We start from the raw sequence: 24,663 nt of genomic DNA, 5'->3' as shown, positions 1-24,663 counted from the left end.
TATGATCTCATCTGTAAGTGGAACCTAATCAACAAAACAAACAAGCAAAATATAACCAGAGACATTGAAATAAAGAACAAACTGACAGGGGAGGAGGGAGAGAGATAACGGGGAAAGAAGGGGAAGGGGCAAGTCAAGGAGCATGTGTAAAGGACGCGTGGGCATGGATGATGGGGTGGGAGTTGACTGTGGAGCTGGGGGTGGGGAGAGGAGTGGTGCAGAGAAGAGCAATGGGGGGAGGGGAAAAAGTGGGACAACTATAATTGAACAACAGTAAAAAAAAAGAAAAGGAAAATATGTACCTGAACCTCATTATAGTATAGTTCATAAAGTTCTAATGCGCACATCTAGTGTATGATTGTCTCTCTGTGATTCTTACTCTTACCCTTTAGAACCAAGATTATAAAAAAGACCCCTCCATTCTACTTTGTAATCAGGAAAAGTAATTCCAGAATGGCCACTTTTGATTTCTGTATGTTCCCTTCCCCTCTTTCTCTCCTCTCTTCCACTTCAGTTCTCTGCTTTTAAGTTTTTCTGTGTTTGTTGCTTTTACCTTGTAATTTCAAAATGTTCTATATTTCTTACAGAGCAAATCCAGAAGATATTTTTGAGTTAAAGTGTTCCTGAAAACTATTCCAGTTCCTTTATTTCTCTTCCATCACATACTTTGGCTCAAGAATTTTACATGGCTCACTTTGTTAATCTTTTTTATATATTTTTCTCAAATTCTTGAGGCTATTGGATGATCAGAGCATTCCATTCTTTATACCCACTGACGTTTTATTTTTCCTTTTAAAAATCCACCTGGCTTCAAAATAACATGAACACCTTTTTAAAGTGGCTATCTGACTGTATTAAAATTTATTGTATGGTTTTGGCTTGTGAGTGGTTTGCCAGAGGGTGTAGAAACCATCCTGGGTCGCTCTTCCCAACACTGTTTTGAGAGAGCATATTTTACACATCCTTTTAAATGTAGGAATAGCATACCGAGCTGAAGAACCACTACGTTCTACTTCTACAGAGTTTTGTAAATTTCTTGAAACTTCCTAAATCTATACTTTGAATTTAATTTCACAAAGGAAAATCATTTATATCTCCTAGAAGTTGTATAAAGTAATACATTACATAGATATAGAAATATGGCTATACATTATATAAATGTAGATATTATTGATATGTATATAAATTATATAGATCTAGATATAGAGACATAGATATAGATATATGTTAGGTTTGTGAACTGGCCCCTCTGATACTGAAATACTTCAGGCACTTGAACTATTGGAGCATGAATGTCTGCATTCTTTTGGTTGATGTGAGAAGAATGGCCCACGGCAGTCTTACTGCCTGGGTACAGCTACACAATCTGTCTACCCCTGATACCATTGCCAGAAGCCAAATAGTAAGGCTTTTTGTTGCAATGGGAAAGATCTTTTAGGTTGCTGGTTTTACATGATGAGACTGTGGCTGGAAGTGCTTCCCGTCCAGTCACCAGCCTCGGGCTGCCCATGCATTTCGGACTCAGAAATGACAGCTGAAACCAGTTAGGCAGAATTATGGGATAGCTAAGTCACATGTAGGTTTATCATGACCATAAAGAAGGAGAATACATTATACTTTAACAAAACAACAACTAATTGAATTAGGAATAAACCATAGTGCTACGATTGCATGTGTGTGGGTTATTTACCCTTGCCCTCCCTGGGGAATGCGTGTGGTTTATTCGTAGAATTTCAAACATTTCCTAAGTGGCTGAGAACCAGGTAAAAATAAAGCAATCCAGAAAAAGGCTCTGAAATATGAAAAATAAATCTGCTCAGGAACAGGGGAATATTTGGGACTATTTCTTTGAGAACATATTTTGGGGGATGATGGAATACATCGGAAGACCTTATTCTCTCTATTGTTGTATCATGCCCTGTGATGCAACATGATGCAGAATAGTCTAGTTGTAATCAGCCATTCTCCTTCAGAAGGCAGAGAGAGCAATTTTGTGCTTGTTTGTGAATGTCTTTTTTTTTTGCCATTAAAGATAAGGGATTTCAATGCATTAGTATAAAGCCTAAATAACATTTGATAGAATACTTACAAAGTTTTATTTTTTTAACCACTGTTTGAAAAATTGATCCCTTTGATATATGGTGGGTACAAACTTCCTCTACAAAGTATCTCGAGTGGCTGTGATTTTGATTTAAAGGAAGGTTGATTAATGTTTCTTTTCATCTTTTTCTTACTAATGAATGATGCTCACATGTTGGAACTCATAATGTGAAATTTCATTAGTTATAATTTGGGAATGAAATAGATGAGTAGTATAAAGCTTAATGAGAAAAAATGCAATTTCAAAGTCAATTTAAACCTGTGGACTTTATATAAGAGCAGTTTGAAACTAACTGCTCAGTAATTTGACGTATTAATTCTTACAGGAATGCAGGCTGATTAAAACAGATTAGAGCTAGAGGAAAATGGCATTGATTACAGTATAGAAGACAGGAGGGCTGAATGTCTGTAAGTTTTCAGTTGCCTCTAGTAGCAACTACTCCCCAGTGAATTGCACAACTTTCATGAGCTACAGGTGAAATAGATTAAAAACTAAAATGATAGTGATTTCTACCAAAGTACCTACCCTTCAAGTGTGGTTCTCTTTAGAAGGTGTGTGGTGCGTCCCAGACCTGGGACAGCGGTAGTGAAGGTGGCCTTAGCCACTAGAGGAGTAAGTAGCTCAAGTAAGCACCTGCTACACGTCATCGCAGTCACAGCAACAGTGACCGTGGTTGCCGCTAATTTGGGGACCACATACAGTACCACTGAGGAGTCACAATAATTGGTCTTGTCCTTTAGGAATTTGCAACTTTATTGATACGATCTTTTACCAGGCAGAGTACTATTTAAAGATTCCTTATAATGGGGTCACTTACCTGGAGATTCCTTATAATGGGGTCACTTACTGGAGGGGTGTCTGCAGCCAAACCAGGATGAAGACGAGGGAGCTTCTTAGACAATCAGAAATCAGTTACTGGGGTGGGGGGGGCGGCTCTACATTTTTATGCTTTCAATTTGCACATGTTATCAACTAGCTCTTACCACATGGTTCCACTTAATTTTTTTGTTTTATAAAAACAAGTTTTCATTTATTTCAAAATGAAAGTATAAGTGAACCTTGCTATTTAAACATAACATAAACCTATCCTTTCAGAACAAAGAAATTCAGAATTAGTTTTATTTTCAGGAATCTTTCCATAGTCCTGTTGTTGTAAAGCAGAGGGTTTTTTTAATATCATAAAAATTATACCAAGCTTGAATATACTTACTCCCCGTTGCTCTCAAAATGGAGAACTAAATAAAAGAGCAGTAAGGGATGTGAGGCTATGGTAAACATAACGTCAGTCAGGATTTCTGTTGGTTATCCCCAGAAAGACTTTCTTATTTTTAGTCTGGATACTAAAAATAGGTCTGTGCTATTTTCAATGTCATATTTTGGCAATGCTTCTGAAGAGCCTCCAAATTAGCTGACAAATATTGGGGACACCATGCTTAATTAATGTTATAGGGGACTGGAACCGATGCATGTTTTGGGGGAAGGGCTTTATTTGGATTGCTGCTTAATGAGGCAAGTCCAGTCTCGAGGCCAGTGCTAATGCAAAAGCATAATTTCTCTGAGGATATTGGTATCTCTTGAATAGGGAATTTGATCATATAAAGAAGCAACAATTGAAAAACTTCACCTTGTGGATACTACATTGATTAATAAGAAACATAAGCACATACTGAAGGGTTAAGCTGACTTAACAATTGACTCATAACTGTTTGCACCCTGGCATATGTAGCGGTAACTGTCATCTCCAAGGGGTCGTTGGAGCTTGTGGTATTCAGAGAGCCTTTTTGCCAGTAGTTTTCAGTGAAGGGATGTTGCTGCTTCTTTTTTTTTGTTTAAGATTTTATTTATTTATGTTTAGAGAGAGGAGAAGAGAGGGAGAGGAAGATGGACGTGAGAGAGAAACATTAATTAGTTGCTTTTAGCACATACCCTGACCAGGGACCCAACCCACATCCCAGGCATGTGCCCTGACCATGAATGGAACCAGTGACCTTTAGGTTTATAGAACGTCACCCAAACAAATTGAGCCACACCGGTCAGGGTGGAGGTGGTTTCTTTCCCCTGACCCAACGTGAATTTCAGAAAGAATGAGGGGTAGAGAGTAGGCAAACACGGCAAAATGAATGTCCTAGTTCAGCTTGTTCCTCATCTTTTCCTCAGGCCTCTCTTTCCTAGTCCTCTTTTAAAGGGCTGTTCTCCACTCTGGCTCGTTTTGAAATTGTCATTATAGTCATAATTTATCTTTGTAGTTTCCTTTCATGTCTTCTCTTTTAAGTCTCATGGCTGTGTACTATTAGTCATGGAGCCCTCAGCACTACACGTGATTGAACTTAACTGAGACTCTACTGTGTGAAAGTACTTATGAGTAAAAACCCTTCGATTTTCTGTGGTCTTTCTATATCCTGCCTTTTTACAAAGGGAAATTTCTTTCCTTCCTTCTAAATTGATCCAACCACAGAGTAATCAAATCAATATGGGGAAAGCCATTTTGTAAATGTAGCAGACTTTACAGAGAACATTTCTGTACAAGCTGTTATGATTTCAGATCTGTTCCTCAAATTCCCTCCCCTAGAAACACTCCTGAACCTATATAAATAACCAAATGCATGGGCAATCAACAGTGAGGAAGGAGGAACCTAAATGTGAAAGAAATACAAAGTCTGTCCGGAAAAGCCCAGCCATTGTTAATATAATGAGAACATTTTGTGTGACATCTATGTAACTTGGCAGCCAAGGAGAATGGACTGGAATGAGCATGTGTGAACAATGATGACTTCATGATAGTAGTCAGTGGGGATGGTAGATGCCATTGAGTGAGCATGTGTACTGTGTGACTGTCACATTCAAAATGACTGAGCAAGTAGAGCAACAAATCTGCATCAAATTTTGTGTTAAGCTTGAACATTCCTCCACTGAAACTATTCAGATGATTCACAAGACCACAGCTGTGGGCAGCTGCTGATTGGCAGCTTCATCATAACAACGATCACATCTCATGTAGAGATTTTTGGTGAAACGTTGAATCATCCAGGCGACTCAGCCCCCTGAACCCAGATTTGGTGCCCTTTGACTTATAGCTTTTCCCCAATCACCTTTGAAAGGGAAGAGATTTCAGACCATCGATTAGAAATGTCCAATGGCCAAGGTAGAGATTGAAAGGCAAAGAGTGATTGTGTGTGATCTGCAGGCACCAGGCATCGAGTCTAAAGGTGCCCCTTTTATTATTACAGCAAAAATAGCCAGAGTAGATCAAGCCATGTAGATCTGAGATTATTCATGTGTCATGGGAGGACACTGATCTGTTGGTTGTGTGTCTTAGGGGCCTTCTGTTCAGAAGTTTTCTATCCAGGGTGACTTTAGAAAATGGGATGACAAGGTGCCTTCTAGTATTATTGTTTAGTTCATGTTTATGGGTCAGAACAAATCATAAGGAGCACATAATCCAATGGTTTGTGCTAAGGAGAGAAGCGAAAAACAAAGGAGCTGTAAAGAAATTTGTAATTTTGCCACCTCCAATGCAGTCCCAGATGTAGTGCTATATGTTAAAAAACAGAGAGAAAATAAATAATTTTTAATGCAGGTGGAACAGAAGTTTGCTAGGGTACAAAGTGGGACCTTGTACTATCTCATCTCTCTTCCTCCATCTGAGATTCTTCAGGTTCTAACTCTTAATCCCACCGAGCAATCGAAGGTTAATAGTATGCCTGCTAGGTGTAGCCTCAGTGGTAATGTACCCAGAGCAGTGGAGTGTGAATGAGAATGTCTGGGCATGCCAATGGGAAGGCATATGATAGAACGTGATGCTACCCTTAAGAGCTCCAGTCTTCTGGTATGACTGGTAGAGCTTCTGGTAGAGCTTCCAGTCTAATGATAATGATCATTATCATTCAGTTTTTAACTGCTGTCCTTCCAAATATTTCTCTCTCTTCTCAACACACCACAGAAAATCATCACTAGCATCATCATCTATACTGTCTCCCATGTGCTGGGCAGTGTTCTGGAACCATTCTTAGTCACTGGTTTTCACAATATGTCTATGAGTAGGTGTAGTAGTAGCTATCTTCACTAGATGAAGACACTGATATACAGAGATGACAGAATGTGCCCAAGGTTACACAGTAAATCCAGCTATGTGTGTGCATGTGATGTGCATGCACGCATACACATTTCTGTACCATATATCTAAGTAAATATGAATTTAAAAATGTTAAAGATTTCTTTAAAAAATTTAAAATTGTTGTTAAATGTCCCAAGATCTCATTTCTGTAGAAGCTTCCTTTCCATGATTCATGATGCTCATGCCATTGGGCATAGACTCAGAAGGACATCGCATGTACCCTGAGGATCAGGAATCTGCTCCCCATTCCTGATATGTTTCCTTCTTTATAGTTTTGCTTTTTTTATTAAAAAAAAATCTTGAATACTTTGCTCTGGGTAAAAAACTATAATAATTTACGAGGTTGGTCCAGAAAAAGTCCAGCCACTGTTAATAGTGAGAACAGTCTGTGCCACATCATGTAACCTGGCAGCCAAGGAGAGTGCACTGGAATGTGCACGCATGAACAATGGCAACTTCACTGTAGTAGTTGGTGGTTCAGCCCCACTACAGCCCACATTTGGCACCCTGTGACTTCTGGCTTTTCCCAAAACTAAGATGACCTTTAAAAAGAAAGGTATGTCAGACTCTGATGAGATTCAGGAAAATATGATGGGGCAGCTGATGGCATTTGGGAGAACTGTGTGAGGTCCCAAGGTGCCTACTTTGAAGGGGATGGAGGTGCCATTGTCCTGTGTACAATGTTTCTTGTATTTTCTTCAGTAAATGTCTCTTTTTCATATTACATGGCTGGATACCTTCTAGAGATATCTCATAGAAGAATGTAAAATCCACAGAATGTAAACATTTGTCTTATTTATTTATGAAAAATTAGCATTTAATACATATATGTCATATATAATACCACAAAAGTCCTAGTGGATCACATTAACAGGTGTTCTTATGTGGAACTATTTTTGCATTCTTAGGTGTCACCTTGTTAATGTATTAGTCTTTCAATATGCACATTATTGAACTCCAGTACCTACTCTGATTGGAATGTATACATCTGTTATCACGAAGAGGTTGGCTGAGTTCTCTCCAGCTGTCCTTTGGGTTTGCCTGCTTTGACATGGTAACCTTAAAGAAAGGGTGGGAAGCATCTTTTTCTTTTGTTCTGGAGTAATTTATTCCCATTATTTGAAATTTTGGAACATTTTTCATGAAAACTCCCTCAACTTGGTACCTTTTTAGGTATAATTCTTCCATTCTTGTCTCTCATGGAATCAAATTTAGTCCCCTTCATTTTTTTTAAAGACATATGTTTTCTCTAGATATCAAATGTATTGCTTCAAAGATGTTTAAAATACTGTTTAGGCAGTGACATCTATATTCCAACTACTGACTGGGTTATAGGAATTAATGCTATTATTGCAATGTCAGAAATGGAAAAAATGTATGTCTTAGAGTTTATGAAGTAGTGTACATTGATGCTTATTTTATTTGTGGGAGAAGATATAATGTGACTTCTGTGTTCTAATAACTTTTGAGATTTCCTCTATGTTTAATACATGGTCAGTTTTTGTGAATATTCCATTTATATTTTAAAAACCCATAGCACAAGTTTATTGGGCACAAAAGTAAACATGCTATTTAACTGTGGTATTCATGTCCTTTATAACCTTTCTTTTTTTAATTCTATTTATTTATTTTTGATAGAACTGAGCTAAACCACTCATGATTTTGTGAAGTTTTGTTTCTTCTTTTATTTTTATATTGTTTTATATTTTTATGTTGTATTAGATCTTTATATTGTTTTATATAGATATGTCATGCTGTTAAATGTACCAGTGTTTACTAAATTTTTCTTAAATTCTATTTGATATTTATGTTGATATGCTGATTCATTTTTATTGATATTTACCAGTATAACTAACATGAAATATAAATGCATAATAGAAAATATATTATTTCTTTATTTTCTGTTATTTTTTTATTCTTAGTTTGTATCTTGGAACAGTGGAATATGATTTTCTTTGTTTTGTAAATTGAGTTTTTACATTTTTAATAAGAATTTTAGCATGTCATGGATATATAATAATTGATATGATTGGATGTACTTTCTATTTACCACTTTATTTGTTGTGTGAGTAGCAGTAAACTAATTAGGTAGTTGTTTCTATCGTGGATCTTGTGTGATGGCCACTATCTTAAATAATATCTTATTTTTGTGTATCATGTTATAGGTTGAAAGTACTTCTTATGTACTATTTATTTATTCTTCAGAAATCTTTTCAAGGGGGATATTATCCTTGGAAGGACAGAGAAATTAATAATATGGAGTTATAAAGTGGCCATTTGGAGTAGAGATTCCATTTATTAGTTTATTAAATATGTCATATACAAACTTTAGTTGCTCAGGAAAAATTCCATGGAACTCATTATAATTACATTTTACAGTCACTTTTAATGAGCTTCACTAATGTAAAACTGTTTCTACTTGTATATACTCAGTTCCCTGTGTCTGACATTTTCATTGGAGTGGAGACAGTAATTTTCAAATTAAACATAGTTTCTATCATCAGGGAGTTTGCCTTTGATTTAGAAGTTAAACACCTTGAGTATAGTTCAAAATAAAGGCAAAATTGTCTCAGAACATATCTAAGAGCATTTCTGCAGCCTATTTTCTTTCCCTGTGCACTTCAGTGGGCCAATTGATGTGTCCTTAATGATTAGAGTAGTGCCTGAAACATAATAAGAGTTGAAGAAATGCATGATGGGTAGTAAATGAATGCTAAATTCTGCTCTATATCCTCATCAATTACCACAGCCACAGCAAGGTTCTAAAATAGGTCATAAAACTCATGATTTCTCAATAATTAACTACTGATATTGGGACTCATATACTCATGCTTATTGGCTTTTACAGAATAATTAAGTGTTATAAATTTTTTTTATAATAGTTAATTTTTTAAAAGATTTTATTTGTTTATTTTTAGAGGGGAAGGGAGGGAGATAGACAGAGAGAGAAACATCAATGTGCGGTTGCTGGGGGTTTTATGGCCTGCAACCCAGGCATGTACCCTGGCTGGGAATCGAACCTGGGACACTTTGGTTCCCAGTCCGTGCTCAATCCACTGAGCTATGCCAGCCAGGGCTTAAGTGTTATAAATTTTATGGTATCTTCCAATAAGACAAGAAAAATTGAAATAGGAACTTTACTTTTTTTTCTTCAAAATTCCTCATAGTTCAGAAACAAAAAGTTTTAAGAAGCAAATACATAATTCTGGGCAAATCAAGTTTGGGATATTTAAAAGAATAATAACATGTTTCTTAGGGATTTTTTTTGTTATATCTAGCTGCATTTTTGTCTTAATTTATAATTTTGAGAGTATTTTTCTTTTATAAAGTATATTTTTTGAAACATGTTCAGCAGTTTTGGAAACATGAAAATTATTTTTAATGAATACATCTAAGAGAAATTTAAATAAATCCAGTAAGTAATTTTACTATAATGACCTAGTATTTTTCACTTCACACAAGAATCATAACCTGCATTTGCACTTGAAAAATAGAAGATAATTGAAATTGTTAATGGATTGGTTAATTGTGTGTTGTGTTTAGTTTTTATAGCTAAGGAATTTCTTTTTAGTTTTTGGCGGGGGAGTTAATTAAAGGATTTATATTCAATGGGGTGGAAATTAGGCACTTAACTTATAGACATGGATTCCTTCTAATACACAGATATGTTTAACATAAGACAGAGCCTTGAGGTAAAGGTAATGATTCAGTTTGATTAAACATGGGGGTTGGAGGGGCACGTGATTGCATAAAGTAAAAAATCTACCCACTTGTCTTATATTCGCTTTGTTTCACAGGTAATGGTGCCTTTGAAGTAGAAAAATATTGACTCATTATGTTAGAGCCAGAGGGATGTTCACGTGTCTCCCTTTTGTCTTCTAGCACACTGACTTGTGTCAGTACATGGACAAGCACCCCGGGGGGCTCCATCCCGACAACGTGAAGGTAGGAAAAGAGCTTTTTAAGCCAAGTATTAGCATTCTTCAGGTGCATGTTTTTAGCCTAAGTCTAATCTCTCTGCCATACTTTTCCTTTTAAAAAAATTTTTATGTAAAGAGAATGTCAAAGTGAACCATAGCTGTTATTTGTAGTTGGAAACCAAGCTCTAACAATTAAGTATTTTCACTGGAGTGTTATTGTTTAGGTCATATTGTATTTTTTCTTCAGGGATAGACATTCACCAATAATGGGTGAGGTCCACTGGAATCCTACTGTAGCACTGTTTATAGTAGAGGAGAATCTCAGGTAGCTCTACCTGGGAACCCCATACTGTCGTACCAGTTGATTCAATAGAAAGAATTATTATGACCCCACATACTATTGTGGTGAGTTCACAGAGCAAACTTTTCACTTGTATGTACAAACAGATAAAAATGGTTCTCTTTCCTACCACTCTCTTTTATTTCTTTTACTACAAATAGGATTACTGTGTCCAGAGAACTGAGTTTTAATGATTTGATCTCAATTAACTTGGGAAGTTATCCCAAAACTTCAGGCTTAAAATAGAAGAGTCTTCTTTGGCATAAGTTAGGGAGTTAGAAGAGTTACATCTGAATGTTTAATGATGTGCTCTCACTTTGTAATTCAGTTGCCTACATTTCATGACCCTGAGAATCAGCTGAGTAGTAACATTGTCTCCGTTTCCTCTCGTTCTTTATCTGCACCGTTCTTTACAACATGGCATGTTTTTTTCTCTTGTATTGTACTTTTCCTTTTGCTTGTAGAAGTGTATACACTGATATGAGTTTTTGTATTTATTTTTTGTTTCATAAAACAATTTATATATTATGTGTGTTATTTTTAATGTAAAATGTATCATTAGTATTCCTTTAAAATCATCACATGACTGTGTCATTCAGTCTTTTTAATAGCTGCTGATTAGTCCATAGTATGGATAATTTTCAGTTGTTTCTTACAAACAGATCTTTGGGTTGTTTCTAAAATGTTAATGATATGAATAATTTTAGAGTAAATATTAGTATAATAACACTTTTAAATTCTTCATTCTCTTGGATACCTAGTTAATGGGTTCTCTTGACTACATAAAGAGCATGATTTCAGTTTGAATGCATTTGACTGGAATATTTTCCACAAGGTTGTAAATTAAAGAAGAATTTTTTTCTCTGCTCTCATTGGCAGTGACTGTAACCAATTATTTCAATTTTTGCCACTCTGATAAGTACAAATGGAATGACTACTATGTTGGTGTTTTCTGCTAGTGACCATGAGCAATTTTTATTAAGTTTCTTGGCTATTCGTAATTCTGCTTTTATAAGTTGCCCGTTCTTATATATTGTCCATTTTTATTGGGTTTTTCTTTTTCTTAATAAGTTACAAGTGCTTAATAATATGTGTGGCATTGATAATGAAGGTGTTTATGGTGGTCAGTCACATTGTACAATTCTGAAACACAGGACCTATGAAATACCTTGTTTTTTAAATAAATAATAGAATTGATTTGGCACTTATAGTTTGTTGGCTCCTTTCATATACCTCCTTTTTTAAATTTAGTGTTATTGATAGCTTTCTTTAAAATTTTTCACTATTCATTTTTTTTTCAAAATCTGTATCTGTTGACATAGTTTTTTTAGTAGTTAGATTGGGGAAAAATCATCAGATGAAGAGACTCTTTTTATTAATCTTGCCCATGTTTAATAAACATTACTGTCATAATATGAGCATAATTTTATTTTACTTTTTTACAATTAAACATCTCACATTGTCTCATTTATACACTGAATGTCTTCTCCCTAGGGCTGATTGGGTTCAAACTCAACCACATGGTACATCCTTATCCCTGTTTCCCACTTTACTTATTTATTATTTCTTAATTTAAATTATTTTATTGTTGTTTAGTTACAGTTATCTGTATTTTTCTCCCCACCCCTGCCCTTGACCCCCTCCAAACCCACCTCCCTTCCTTGCTTCCACCCTCCCCTTGGTTTTGTCCATGTGTCCTTTACAGTAGTTCCTGAAAACTCTTCTTCCCACTGCCCCCTCTCCCTTCCTCTCTGGCTATTGTTAATTTCAGTGACTCTGGTTATATTTTGTTTGCTTTTTTCTTTTGTTGATTATGTTCCAGTTAAAGGTGAGATCATATAGTATTTGTGCCTCACCACCTGGCTTATTTCACTTAGCATAATTCTCTCCAGTTCCATCCATGCTGTCGCAAATGGTATAAGCTCCTTCTTTCTCTCTGCTGTGTAGAATTCCATTGTGTAAATGTACCATAGTTTTTTGATTCACTCATTTGCTGATGGGCACTTAGGTTGCTTCCAGCACTTGACTATTGTAAATAACACTGCTATGAACATTGGTGTGCATAGGTTCTTTTGGACTGGTGTCGAAGGATTCTTAGGATATAATCCCAGCAGTAGAATTCCTTGGTCAAAAGGCAGATCCATTTTTAGTTTTCTGAGGAAATTCCTTATTGTTTCCCACAGTGGCTGCACCAGTCTGCATTCCCACCAACAGTGCACTAGGGTTCCCTTTTCTCCGCATCTTCTCCAACACTTGTTTGTTGATTTGTTTATGTTGGCCATTCTGACTGGTGTGAAGTGGTATCTCATTGTGGTTTTAATTTGCATCTCTCTGATGGCTAGTGATGCTGAGCATCTTTTCATGTGTCTCTGGGCCCTCTATATGTCCTCCTTGGAGAAGTGTCTGTTCAAATCTTTTGCCCATTTTATAACTGGGGTTTTTTTTTTTTGCCTTCCTGGAGTGGAGTTGTGTGTTTCCCACTTCAAACCTGGGAATATGTAGAGAGGCCACCCAGTGAGATCTTTTGCTCTGGGAGCCCAGGGGACTAGCAGCCTCAGCAGAAATCAACAGCTACTCTAAATTAGTTTTGATTTACTGACTTACAAATTCAGTGACAGGAGTGAGATTAAAGATCTGAATGAATCTTTTCAAAGAATGATGGCATCACTGGATTGTTACTGTTCTTGCTTGGTTTTCTCACCCACTAAATGCATGTCATTAGTTTTGGGCAGGTATTAATGAAACATTTTGTTGGTGAAACAAAGGAAGAAAGATCATTCCACAAAGTATCTCTGTGTTCACTCTCCTTCAGTCACTGTCACTGGCGATTTTTGTAGCATTTTTAAGTTCCCTCCTTGAAATTGTATTTCAGTGGCTCTTATTCAAGTTTTGTAAACTTTTCTTTCACCCCGTGATTGTTTGTTAGACTTTAAATGCTTCATGTTTACTACTTATTCCAAGTACAGGTTGTACTATGGCAGTAAATAGGATTTACTCCTGCAAGATTCGGTATCCTTTGGGGTGTGGTGAGAAACTTAATGGTGAATGAGATGTGCAGTGAGCGTAAAAATAGTATTACAAAATTTAAATGCAACACCAAAAGCAGGTCTAGATATTAGTCATGCAGAGCAGGGAGTACTCCTTGTTCCCACACAGAAGTGGTTTAATGTGCTCACGATTGATGTCCTACACATTTTTTGCTTCTGAAAGAACGTGATGTGATTTACTTCTTATGCTGTTTGCAATAACTGAAAGGCAGCGAATATGTGGATATATGGGATTCCTTTCCTTGTAGCTATTGAAGTCCTGGCTCCTTGAGGATTTGCCAAAATGCACTGGACAGTCTTAGTTCTTGGAAGATTTAAGGGCACACAAGGACAAGAAGCCTCAGTAGCCATCTAGACAGCAGAGTTGCCTGTGAAGCTTTAAATGTATACACACACACACACACACATACATACACACACACATATATATATATACACATAATTTGTTGGGGTTTTCTCTTAATACATTGCAAGTGCTTAATAATATGTGTGGCATTAACAATGAGGGTGTTTCTGATGGTCAGTTATGTTTTACAAATTTTAAAATACAAAACCTCTGAAATACCTTGTTTTATAAATAATAGAATTGATTTGGCACTTATAATTTGTTGGTTTCTTTCATATAACTCCTTTTTGTTCTATGTATCTATAATATATAATATATATATTGTATCTATAATATATAATATATATGTATTTTTATGTGTGTGTATAAAATATATCCTCATTTCCCAAAATCACAATCAAATTTTTAAAAAAATCACTGAAGTAGAAAAAAGTATGCATTTTCTCAGACCCGAGCCTGAGAGCCCAGGGTTCCTCTCAGGACGCACAGCCTCCCCTCGCTTTCCTGTGCCCCTACATGGCTCTACTGCCAGCCTAGAGGCCATGAATGCTTGCTGGCAGTCCTGGCCTGTCGCACTCTCACGGCCAGACAGCCTTCCTGTCTCCATTGCTCCTCACTCTGCATCCAGGTGGTCGTATTGGGGCATCCCAGAGTATGGCAGAGCTGGGCAGGTGGGAGGGGCTAGGGGAGACCACGAGAGATAGGAACAGCTTGTGGTGCTTCAAAAACAGGTGTCAGACCCACGCCACAAGGCAGAAAATTATAAGTATCTTTGGTGGAGAGTCAGGTCCGTCCCAGGGAACAGACCTGAAGAATCTAGGAGACTACAGTGAAGATCGCAGTTGACAAATGAGTAATTTGGGCAATGAAATGTTTCTTGCATTGATTAGGTAGAAAAAGATAGGAGAGAAAACTTTGAAAGAAATTACAATTAGTATTCTCAAAGAGGTAGAAGAAAATAGTACATCTATAAAATAAGAATATGTTATTTTAAAAAAGAACTTAGTGAACAAAAGTAGCTTTGGAAATGAAAAATATTGGGTTGACCAAAAAGTTCATTTCATTTCTTCTGTAGGATGGCTCTAGTAGTGCTCACTTGTTTTTAACTTCATTCAGAACAATTTTGTTAGATTGTATTATGACAGCTGTCATATCAGGGTGCATTTAAAAAAATTACCAAATTGGTGAATTTTTGTGCAGCCATTTTAATGTTGATGATGGAAGAAAATAGGCAACATTTTCTGTGTATTATGCTATATTATTCCAAGAAAGATAAAAACACAACTGAAACACAGAAAAAGATTTGTGCAGTGTATGGCAAGGTGCAGTGAGTGAAGGAACATGTCAGAAGTGGTTTGCAAAGCTTCTTGGTACTATTGACATTTTTGCCAATAATTCTTTGCTGTGGGGCCGTTGTATGCATTGGAAGTGTTCAGCAGCACCCCTGGCCTCTAATAGCCAATAGTGGGAGATAGATGACATACTCAAAGTATCCAAATTAGTAAAGTTATTGTTGAAAATGAAAAATGTATGTTTTATTTTACAGAATAAACTAAACAGATTTTTTGGCCAACCCAATGGGATGACAGAAATTAAAACAACAGAAATAAAAAAAGAATGAAAGATAAAGTTGAAGAAGTTTGCCAGAAAACAGAGCCTAAAATACAAATCTGGAAAGTGAGAAAGTATCAGTAAATCCAAAAGTCTAGGCCAGGGTAGCTAACATCTGAACAATTGGAGAAAATAGACAAGAGGGAATCATTTAAGTTAAAATCATTAAAATATACTTTTTTTAAGATGTGAAGGATGAGAATTTCAAGACTAAGAGGGCCCACTAAATGCCCAGAACATTGAATGAGAAGAGACTGACAGTAGTGTTCATTGCTGCTGAATTTCAGAACACTGTTTTCAAAGAAAAGTCCGACATAAAGGAAGCAGGTTTACTGCAAGGTTCAAGAATTGCAGTGGCAATCAGCTTCTCCACAGCAGCCCTGGAAGGGAGACGGCAGTGGGCAATGGCTTGAAAGTTCTGATGTGAATTATTTCCAACCTAATATTCTATACAGGCCGTCAATGAAGAGTGAGGGTAAAATAAATGTTTTCAGATGTTCAAGGAATTGGAAATCTTGCCCACCTTGAATTTTTTCTCAGGATGCTACTTCAGCATGTACTACCTCACTAGAATTCAGCATAAGCCAAGGCAGAGAAGACAAGGAAACCAGGTAACAGCAGCCACCACAGGAGAGAGGTGAAGGGAATCCTGAGGACAATGATGGAAACAATCCCAGGATGCCAGTTATGTCTGCCTGCCTGGGAGGGTGACCCACCAGTCCAGGTGGAGCAAGTCAGAACTCTCCAGGAGAGATTTCCGAGAAGATGAAGTTGTTTGGTAGATCACGTAATGTGTTTAAGCAGATTTACAGGAGTAGAGAAGAGTTTGGTGTTGGATTGGTGGTAACTACAAGAAAACTAAACAAAGAAAAACAAACCCATAAGCAAAAGAACTAGATCATTGCTAACGCCAGAACAAAACAAATTATTGTACAGGGGAAAAGGAAAGTATTCATACTAAACAATGCCTCGGCTGAAAATAGCATTTCCATGGTCGTTATCATTTCAACATTAAATGTTGATATAATTTAAAAATAAAAATGCGTCTTTAAGTGATCCTGCTGAAGCCAAGCCCATTCAGGGTTAGCATCCTAGAATAGCTGTCCACTTCAGCAGCCACGTTTCATATAAAATAAAGATCAGGATCATTGAAATTAAAAAGGGCTCTTTGACTGTCCATCATTCTTTTCTCTACATGCCATGATTAATACATTCAATTACTGTCATTAGCTTATTATTTGTGACTTTATATGCAGTCATATAGGTTTAACATCATTTTCTTCTTGGAGACAATAGGTTCACCTTCTCTGAGCGTATGGAAAGTTAAAAAATAGAAAGCAGCTTGCTAATGCCTGTGCTTTGGCATTTGAACTGCAGTGCATGGAAGCAGACCGCCCTTGTTACATGTTGGTTTCCATGGGAGGCCACTCACCTAATTATGCACTGACTTTCTTCACCGTGCATCTGCTTAGAGACAGTTCCCTCCTTCGGGGTTACATTTAGGATCTGCACTGCAGGTGAAATTATTCTCAAAGAAGTCTGACTATGACATAGTGACAGATGTCTCATGGGTATTTCTGTTTGATGTGTTGGCATATTTTTTTCATGGGGTGATATTTATTGTCACTTAAATCTATGAATGCAAAATGAAGAATGTAAGAATAATATTTACTAAGTTAATAGCTGTTCATAATGGTGGGCCAGATGTTAATTAAAAAGAAACAACAACAGTTGAGCTAAAATAAGACCTTGTAACGGTTCTCTATAAATTTAAGGAGATGTGAAAACCAAGTGAGACAAGCCATTATCTTTGAAAGACAGTGTTCTTTTAATAACTCCAACACTTTGTATTTGGCTAAGTTGTTCGTAGATCATTAAATGACTGAATCATAATAAATACTGAATATTTATTATGGCGAACAGAAGGAAAACACAATGACCAAATACATTTGCTTCTGAATGTGGCAATTTTGACTTTCATCACTATGCGGTATGGCAATATATAGAAGCATTTGAATATTTTTCTTGGATTCTAAAAATGTACATATCTTTGTTTATATTTCATATATCTTTGGTTATTGTAAAAATATGGAGTGTCCTGCACCTAAGAATTGAGAAGATAGTTCTTTAGTGTGACTCTGGTAGAAGTCCAAGCATTCCAAAGGTCACGTATCACTGAAGAATGGAGGGGAAAGAACAATTGGAACAGCATGTAATTTGTGGTTTCATAATAAAGCATGGAATGGTCCATGGAAATTTTGTACCAATTCCCAGCAAAACATCTGTTAAAGTTTTATCTTTCTTGATGTGTATTTCTTGTATGTACTGGAATAAACTCATAAGAAAAATCGACAACTTAACTAAATTTCTAGAATCACTTTGCTACTTTAATTGCCTACAAAATGTATCTTCTCAATGTGGCATTCTGAAATAAATATTCACTATTAACTAATGGTTCCTTTCTTGGTATAACATCAATTTTAGACAAATGGGTAATTTTGGCAGTTAATTACTTAGAGGGCAATTTAAAACCTGAATCAAAAGCCTGAGGGCATTGGCCTTGTTATAAATATTTATGATGATTAAAGGTATAGCAATTGATTGTTAGAACATGATAATTGGTATATAAGAAACTGGTTAAAAAGTTTTGGTAGAGTAGTTCAGTTTTTTTCCCCTTTTCACAAACCATTTGCTGTGAATTTTATAGGGTTTTGGCCTCATAGTTGAGTCAAATGCAGAACTTGTATTAGTTCTTCATTTCATAATTCTCAGTGATGTCCAGATTGATCACTGTATTAAAAAATGACCTTAATCTAAGTTTTGTCCTTTGTTCAGTTTTTCATGTGGTCTTTAAAAATTGATAAGCATGAGAGAATGAAAGCCAAGGTTCATTCAAAAAGAAGAGATTAATTGATGCTATCTCCAGTTGATATCCAGAAATATAGATGCTTAAATCTTATTACCATTATGATGTTGGATCTTTCTTTGTTTCCTTTCTTTCTTTCTTCTTCTTTTTTTTTTACAGAACTGTTTTGGAATAATTCAAAATAACCAAAATAATTCTGAGTTCTCTACCTTATTCTGTGAAGTGTCTGAATTCCTGTTGGCGTAAAGCTGTGTTTTATTTTTTTATTTCAGTATCTATATTAATTATAAAGATGAGAGTCATTATAGTTGAAAAATTGCTGTTTTTCTTTCATCGTCCAGAGAACAAGCAGGTGTGTAACAGACAAAATGATGTTATGCCAAATTAAGATTGTCTCATACAGATGGCACTGAGAATTGATTCCTAAATGAGACTTTCTGATGTTCAAATAGAAAATCAGATAACACCTGATTTTCTCCATGTTCTGAATTAGAGCTTTCAGTTAGCCGGTAATGATTTTCTAGTGCTCATTACTGTGAATATTATGGTGCCTTTCCTCATTCTGTATTTTGAGAAATATGACTATTTTATGATGCCATTAAAGATTGTTTTAAAAATTTGACACCAAGTCTCAGCACCTGTCTAGGTTTCCTTTGAGCCTTTATATACTATTTTGTTATAACAAAATAATCTTTTGTATCTAAAAAGTATAGGATTAACAATAAAGTATAATTTCATGTATCAATTCATATTGTGTTGGACAGTCAGAGCGGGGGTCTAAGCAGTGGATTTCTGGTTAAGATGCGGTGCCTGCAGCCAATGTTCAGAACACGTCTTTTGTATTTTTGGCATCATCGGCTGATCCTGGAGCCGCTTTAAAAGCCAGACTGAAAAGAAATCACCCCAAAGATTTATAAGAGACCATCACTGGAAGCGTGCCATGTGATACCTTACTTCTAAGATGGGCACACCCTGTTTGGGGAGCACCCAGTGGAAATAGTACACCCTCCTGGATTTCAAGCTTCAAACCACTCACCTGGCTTCCTTCCTTTAAGGTGGATTCTGCATGTGACCCCTTGGTTTGCATGTTTCCTAAGACAAACATGAGACACCAGGAAGGGAAACCAGCCTGATGCCATTTCTGTCTTACGTCATCCCAGTAGCAGACTTAATATTGTCACATATATCCAAAGTGACACATGGATTATACCATAATGTCGAATATGTAGGATTTTATTTCTGTCTCCTTTATATCTTTGGTTCACAGGCTGACGCTCAATCCACTGAGCCACACCAGCCAGGGCTCCTTTATATCTTTGTACAACCTAAGTGTTCTTTTTAAAAAATTCAACATGTGGAATTGTAATGATGCTTTGAAAAATAGAAACCAAGTGTGAATTGTGTACATTGTACTACAAATTATGATATGATATTTGCATTAAGCATTTGCAAATTTGAAATTCAACTGAATGGTGTGAGTTGTGATGAATTATTCTGTGTCTTTTAAAAATTGAAGAAGACCTTATATAATGGAACCATTATCTGATGCATATTATAAAATATTTTGACTCTTATTAGATATTTTAGTGTCTCTAAGTTTCTAATTATTTTTAGGAAATTTGATGCATGGATGGATAATTTAATGTTTGTGTGGTTTATGGGTTTTTAAATAATACAGTGTTAAACGTGGAGCATATTATTTGAAGTATTTATTATCAATTTATAACTTTGCTTTATTTGCTAGCGTCGTATTTTCTAGCCTTGGGTTCACATAATTTGAACTACTTTAATTAAATAGTACACATACTTTAAAAAATCAAATAGTACAGAAGCCATTCTCTTAATTGTGGGTGTCAGAACCAGACAAAAAATGGGTTCAAATTACCAGTAATAGCTCTTAACTTGTGATGTGTCCCTTTGGCCAATTCATTTAATTTCTCTGAATCTTAGGAATAATAATATCTGCCTGTCAGAGGTGTCAGGAGGATTAAATTATCTACATGAATATAAAGCAGTGCAGTGTCTGTCATAGTGAGCACTTAATAAATGGCAGTTGTTATAGTTGTTGATTGGTAGATGCCTTCCATTTCTGTTACTCGGGCAATAATGGGATGATACAATGTTACAGCGTGATTAACTATCAAAGGTATCTAAGACTCTGTCAGCCAGTTTCAAGATGAGAAACCTAAAAACAGAGGTGCTAATAAGCTTGGTCCCCAGGTGGCAGAAAAGTAGCTTAACTAACGGTTTTATAATAATTGGTTGTGTGCCATGAGGCATGACTTTCATTGCTAATGGCTCTATAAGCCCTAAGAGAACCTGGACATTCCTTAAAGGAAGATGACCCCTGTGCTTAGTATCATATTAAGTGGAACCACATATGTTAAATAATGCATGCATTTTAGACTGTTCCTGGAACTCAGTGACTAAACACTGAGACAAAGACCGTGGGATCACACACCTTTAGACCTTGAAGGAGAGGGAAATATAAAACTTGTTGCTTGTTGCAAGTGCCAGTAAATTTTCTCAGTACTAAATACAACATATTTGTACACAACATATCTTTACCAACTTACTCTAAAAGTTTTGAGCAAAGGCCTTATCTTGGTATTTTTTACCTACTTGAAGTCCAAAGCATTTCAGAAGGGAATAGATGAAGTATTAAAGGCTCTTCTCAAGCAGTGTACGCCGTGGCACTTCCCGTGGAGGTGGCAGGACAGCCGGGCTAGAGATGGATCTGCTGCTGGCACATGTCCCTGTTCATCGTACCACTGCTATTTCAGGCATTTCCCTTTTGGGGTTTTTATTGTAGAAGGAGAACATACTCAAACTAGCATACAGATTTTAAGTGATCATAGTGAAGAATTTGGAGGAGTCTCCTTTTAGAAAGTTGAGTATATAATATCCTGAGGTGACAAAGCATTCTTAGGAAGATCTTGTGGCTACTATAATAAAAAGACAAAAAGTTTCAAATATGTTGAATTATCAGCTTCAATACAGTAGCTGTCTTCCACTGTTATTTATTTCTAAGAGGATTTTAAACAGCAAAAATTAAGTTCAAGAATCATGATACAAGAATCACATGTTCTTTAAACGACATGCTAATTGGGACTTTTACAAACTTGGGTTCACTTGATAAAAGTATTTTGCTTATATTGGGCACATAACTATTCGTCCATGGATTTATTAAGCATCGACTTCATTAAGATGGGGGGTAGTAGAAAGTTCACAAGCACTGTGTGATGGTTGGGTGAATTTGAGAAAGTTTCTTGTGCCTTTAGAGCTTTAGTTTCCTCATTTGTTTTGATGAAATGGAAAACCACAGCATCATAGATGGAAAGGACTGAAGATGTATGTAAAAGTACTTGCAACAGCCTTCGACCTGGAGCTGGCCTTTGGTTACTGTCAGTCCTCCTTCTTTTCTTTGAGGAACTGAGATTCCTTCGATTGTTACTGTTTTATTCGCAAATACCAAAGATGGATTTTTTATTCTTTCTTTGCATGCGACCCCTCTTTGGTGGTTCCTGTTGTTCTCATGTGTCCTCTGGTTTTCACAAAGATCAGGTGTACCTTGTGCGGTGATTTAAGGAGGTGAAGTGGCTTTCTCAGAAATTTACATGGGAAAGTTAGGTACTTGCCTAATTGTCTAAAGGAAGAAATCCCCAAGACTTGAGTTCTCAGGACTTTCTGTAGGACATTCTGTCTAAGTCAAGATGACCTCGGCTGCCTTACAGCCTCCCCACCCTTAGTGAACAACGCATGCTCTGTTCCTCACGTTCGGATGTATTTTCTAATGTTTCCAGTAAGCCTGCTATGGTCCTCTGGTCACCAGTACTTTTATGATGGTGAATTGGTAGCTTTACAGTTTCATAGATTATATTTTTAAAAATTTTATTTATTGATTTGAGAGAGAGGGAGAGAAACGTTGATTTGTTGCTCCACTTATTTATGCATTCATGGATCGTTTCTTGTATCTGCGCTGACAGGGGATTGAACCCACAACTTTGGTGTATTGTTGAGGTTCTAACCAACTAGCCAGGGCTGTTATCTTCATTTACCTAAGTTTTTCTTCTTAATTTATCTAGTGATCTACTTGCTTGGCTTCCTCAATATTTTCCCTCAGTAAAACAAGGGGGTTTGTCGTATGACATATCATTTCAACTTGTGCATCTAGTGAATGATCCACTTGGTTTTCTATTAAAATTTTATGTGTAACGAATTCTGCTTTTAGAGTGACTAGCTTCCTGTCATTCATCCCTTCCATGGGGCTACTCTTCGTATAAGGGCAGGATCAGTTCTATATTTTTGTTGTTGTTGTTGCTAGATCCTGTTCCTTCTGTGTCTTCGGTACACGCTGTGTGGCTGTCACAGTACAGACCTCCGTAAGTGGTGATTGTCTGTTAATCTGCCCCTCACACCCTGCGGGCTGCGAGTTTGAGAGTCCAGGGAACACATCTTATTTTCTGCTCATCTTCGCCTCCCTCTTACATAACAGCACCTGGCACATGGTTGACACCTAATAAATCCTTTGTGAATTTATTCTGAGGATTCGTTCTTCCTTTGTGTATTGCTCAGAGGTCTAAACGTTTGTTTGGGGCTATAACTTAATGCTTGTGGCTCTGTTTGCCATGTTTGGAGCCTGGTTTGTGTAGTTGTTATTGAAGTGGTAATTGTGTCATTTCGTAACACTGGTTTTTGTAATCTTCTGTAATACGGCATCCATTTGAATAGCTTCTGTATTATCAGCACATGGGTTACATATTTTCACTAGTTAGCAAAGATAGGAAAAGAAGAGCCTTTTGTGATGGTTTGATGTGCCCACTGCTGCACTTAGCTTCTACAGAATTCTATCCTATCATTCCTGTTATTTTTGTACCTGCTTAGCCCAGAAGTCTCTACGTTCATTCAGAACTCACATTTCTGGCATGAGTGTTGGCTGCGTGCCACATTAGGAGGGTGGTAAAGGCACACAGTCTGCGGTGGGTAGGCTGATGCCACACTGCCCAAGACATGTGTGGAGGCTGCCATCAGCGCCCAAAGGTGGCACACCTCACATACACCTGGAAGGGAGCGAAGGCCTGGGGAGGTGCTCAGAGGGATCAGGGCTCAGCTCAGTGGCCTTGAAGGCCATGGTACCTGTTGCCCAGGCTTTATCCTGTAAAGCAGCTTCCATAGCAACACTTCGCCTCCTTGTTTTGATTTTCGGCCAACATTCCTGTAGTGCAGTGTTGAAGGGCATGGCCTGTGGGGCCCGGCTGCCTGTTGTGAGTCCCGGCTCTGCCCCTTAATTGCTGTGTGACTTTGAGGAAATGTGCAGTTTCCTCCTCACTAATGCAGAGATGATTGAAGTGCCTTCTTCATTAAAATGGTTACAGAGATTAAATGGGCTCATATCCTGTGATGCATAGAATGGCAGCTGGCACTGGGAGTGTGTTTGTTACACTAACATGCACTGTCATGGCTAGATAATCACATTGTGAGAAGCCTCTGCTCCGCCACCCAAATTAGCACCTTGCTGAACGCTTTTTTGTCCAAATCAGATTTTGAAATTTTAAAAAATGTAATTAAATGTATTGGGGTAGCATTGGCTAATAACATTATATAAGTTTCAGGTGTACAATTCTAGAATACATCATCTGTATACTATTGCATTGTGTGCTCACCAATTAAATTTATGTGGCCTGCCTTTGTGGGTTTTGTTATTGTTGTTGTTGTTGTTGTTTTTAGCTTTTGGAGAAACAAAGTGGCTTTATTTGCTCACTCTCTTTCCCTTCTGAACTGAAGGAATATGAATTTTCTTAGAAATTGTTCGCCTCAGTTGTAGGCTTCAGGATGCAGAGGTTATTCGAAGGGAAGAAGGAGGCTGGGAGCCGCCGGTGATGGTGTTAAGTCTTTCCATCTGCTGCCCAGGAAGGATCGAGAGGGGGACTCTTAGAAAAATGTCTGCTTCCCAAGGTTGTTGAGCCAGTAGTGTAATGGGGTATAATACAGAATGGACTTCTGCTTTCTCATGCCTAGGTTCTGGAAATAACGACCCTTGGTTTTGACTGCCCCACAGCATATTATTACAGACAGTTTGAAATGAATTCATTTTACCATTATTTCAAGGTATCTACCCTGCAAACAATTTACTTGGCTTTTACAGTCCCTAGTTAGTTGGAAAATGTTCCACAAATGCGGACTTTCAGGGTCCTTAAGGATTTGCCAGTCTTTTTTCCATTTGAATATCCTGGAATCCTGATACTATCAATGACAACTAACTCATTTAAGAGTTTTCTGAAACTGCCCTTTTGTTACCAGCTGACTATATCGCTCAGC

General features: G+C 37.0%; 1 protein-coding gene across 2 annotated transcripts in view; it reads left to right on the top strand.

The window, feature by feature from the left end:
* The window catches only part of CDK14 (cyclin dependent kinase 14), a 546,733-nt gene that overhangs the window by 256,135 nt on the left and 265,935 nt on the right, over positions 1 to 24,663 (top strand). For both annotated transcript variants that reach the window (XM_028525494.2, XM_028525496.2), the window contains one exon: positions 10,098 to 10,160. In XM_028525494.2, the coding sequence (XP_028381295.1) occupies positions 10,098 to 10,160 (63 nt within the window). The remainder of the gene's footprint in view (positions 1 to 10,097; positions 10,161 to 24,663) is intronic.

Source organism: Phyllostomus discolor, chromosome 10 (genome assembly GCF_004126475.2).
Source record: "Phyllostomus discolor isolate MPI-MPIP mPhyDis1 chromosome 10, mPhyDis1.pri.v3, whole genome shotgun sequence".
Classification (NCBI taxonomy): Eukaryota; Metazoa; Chordata; class Mammalia; order Chiroptera; family Phyllostomidae; genus Phyllostomus; species Phyllostomus discolor.
Note: the sequence above shows the minus strand (reverse complement) of the source record. Positions and strands in the feature narration are given on the sequence as shown.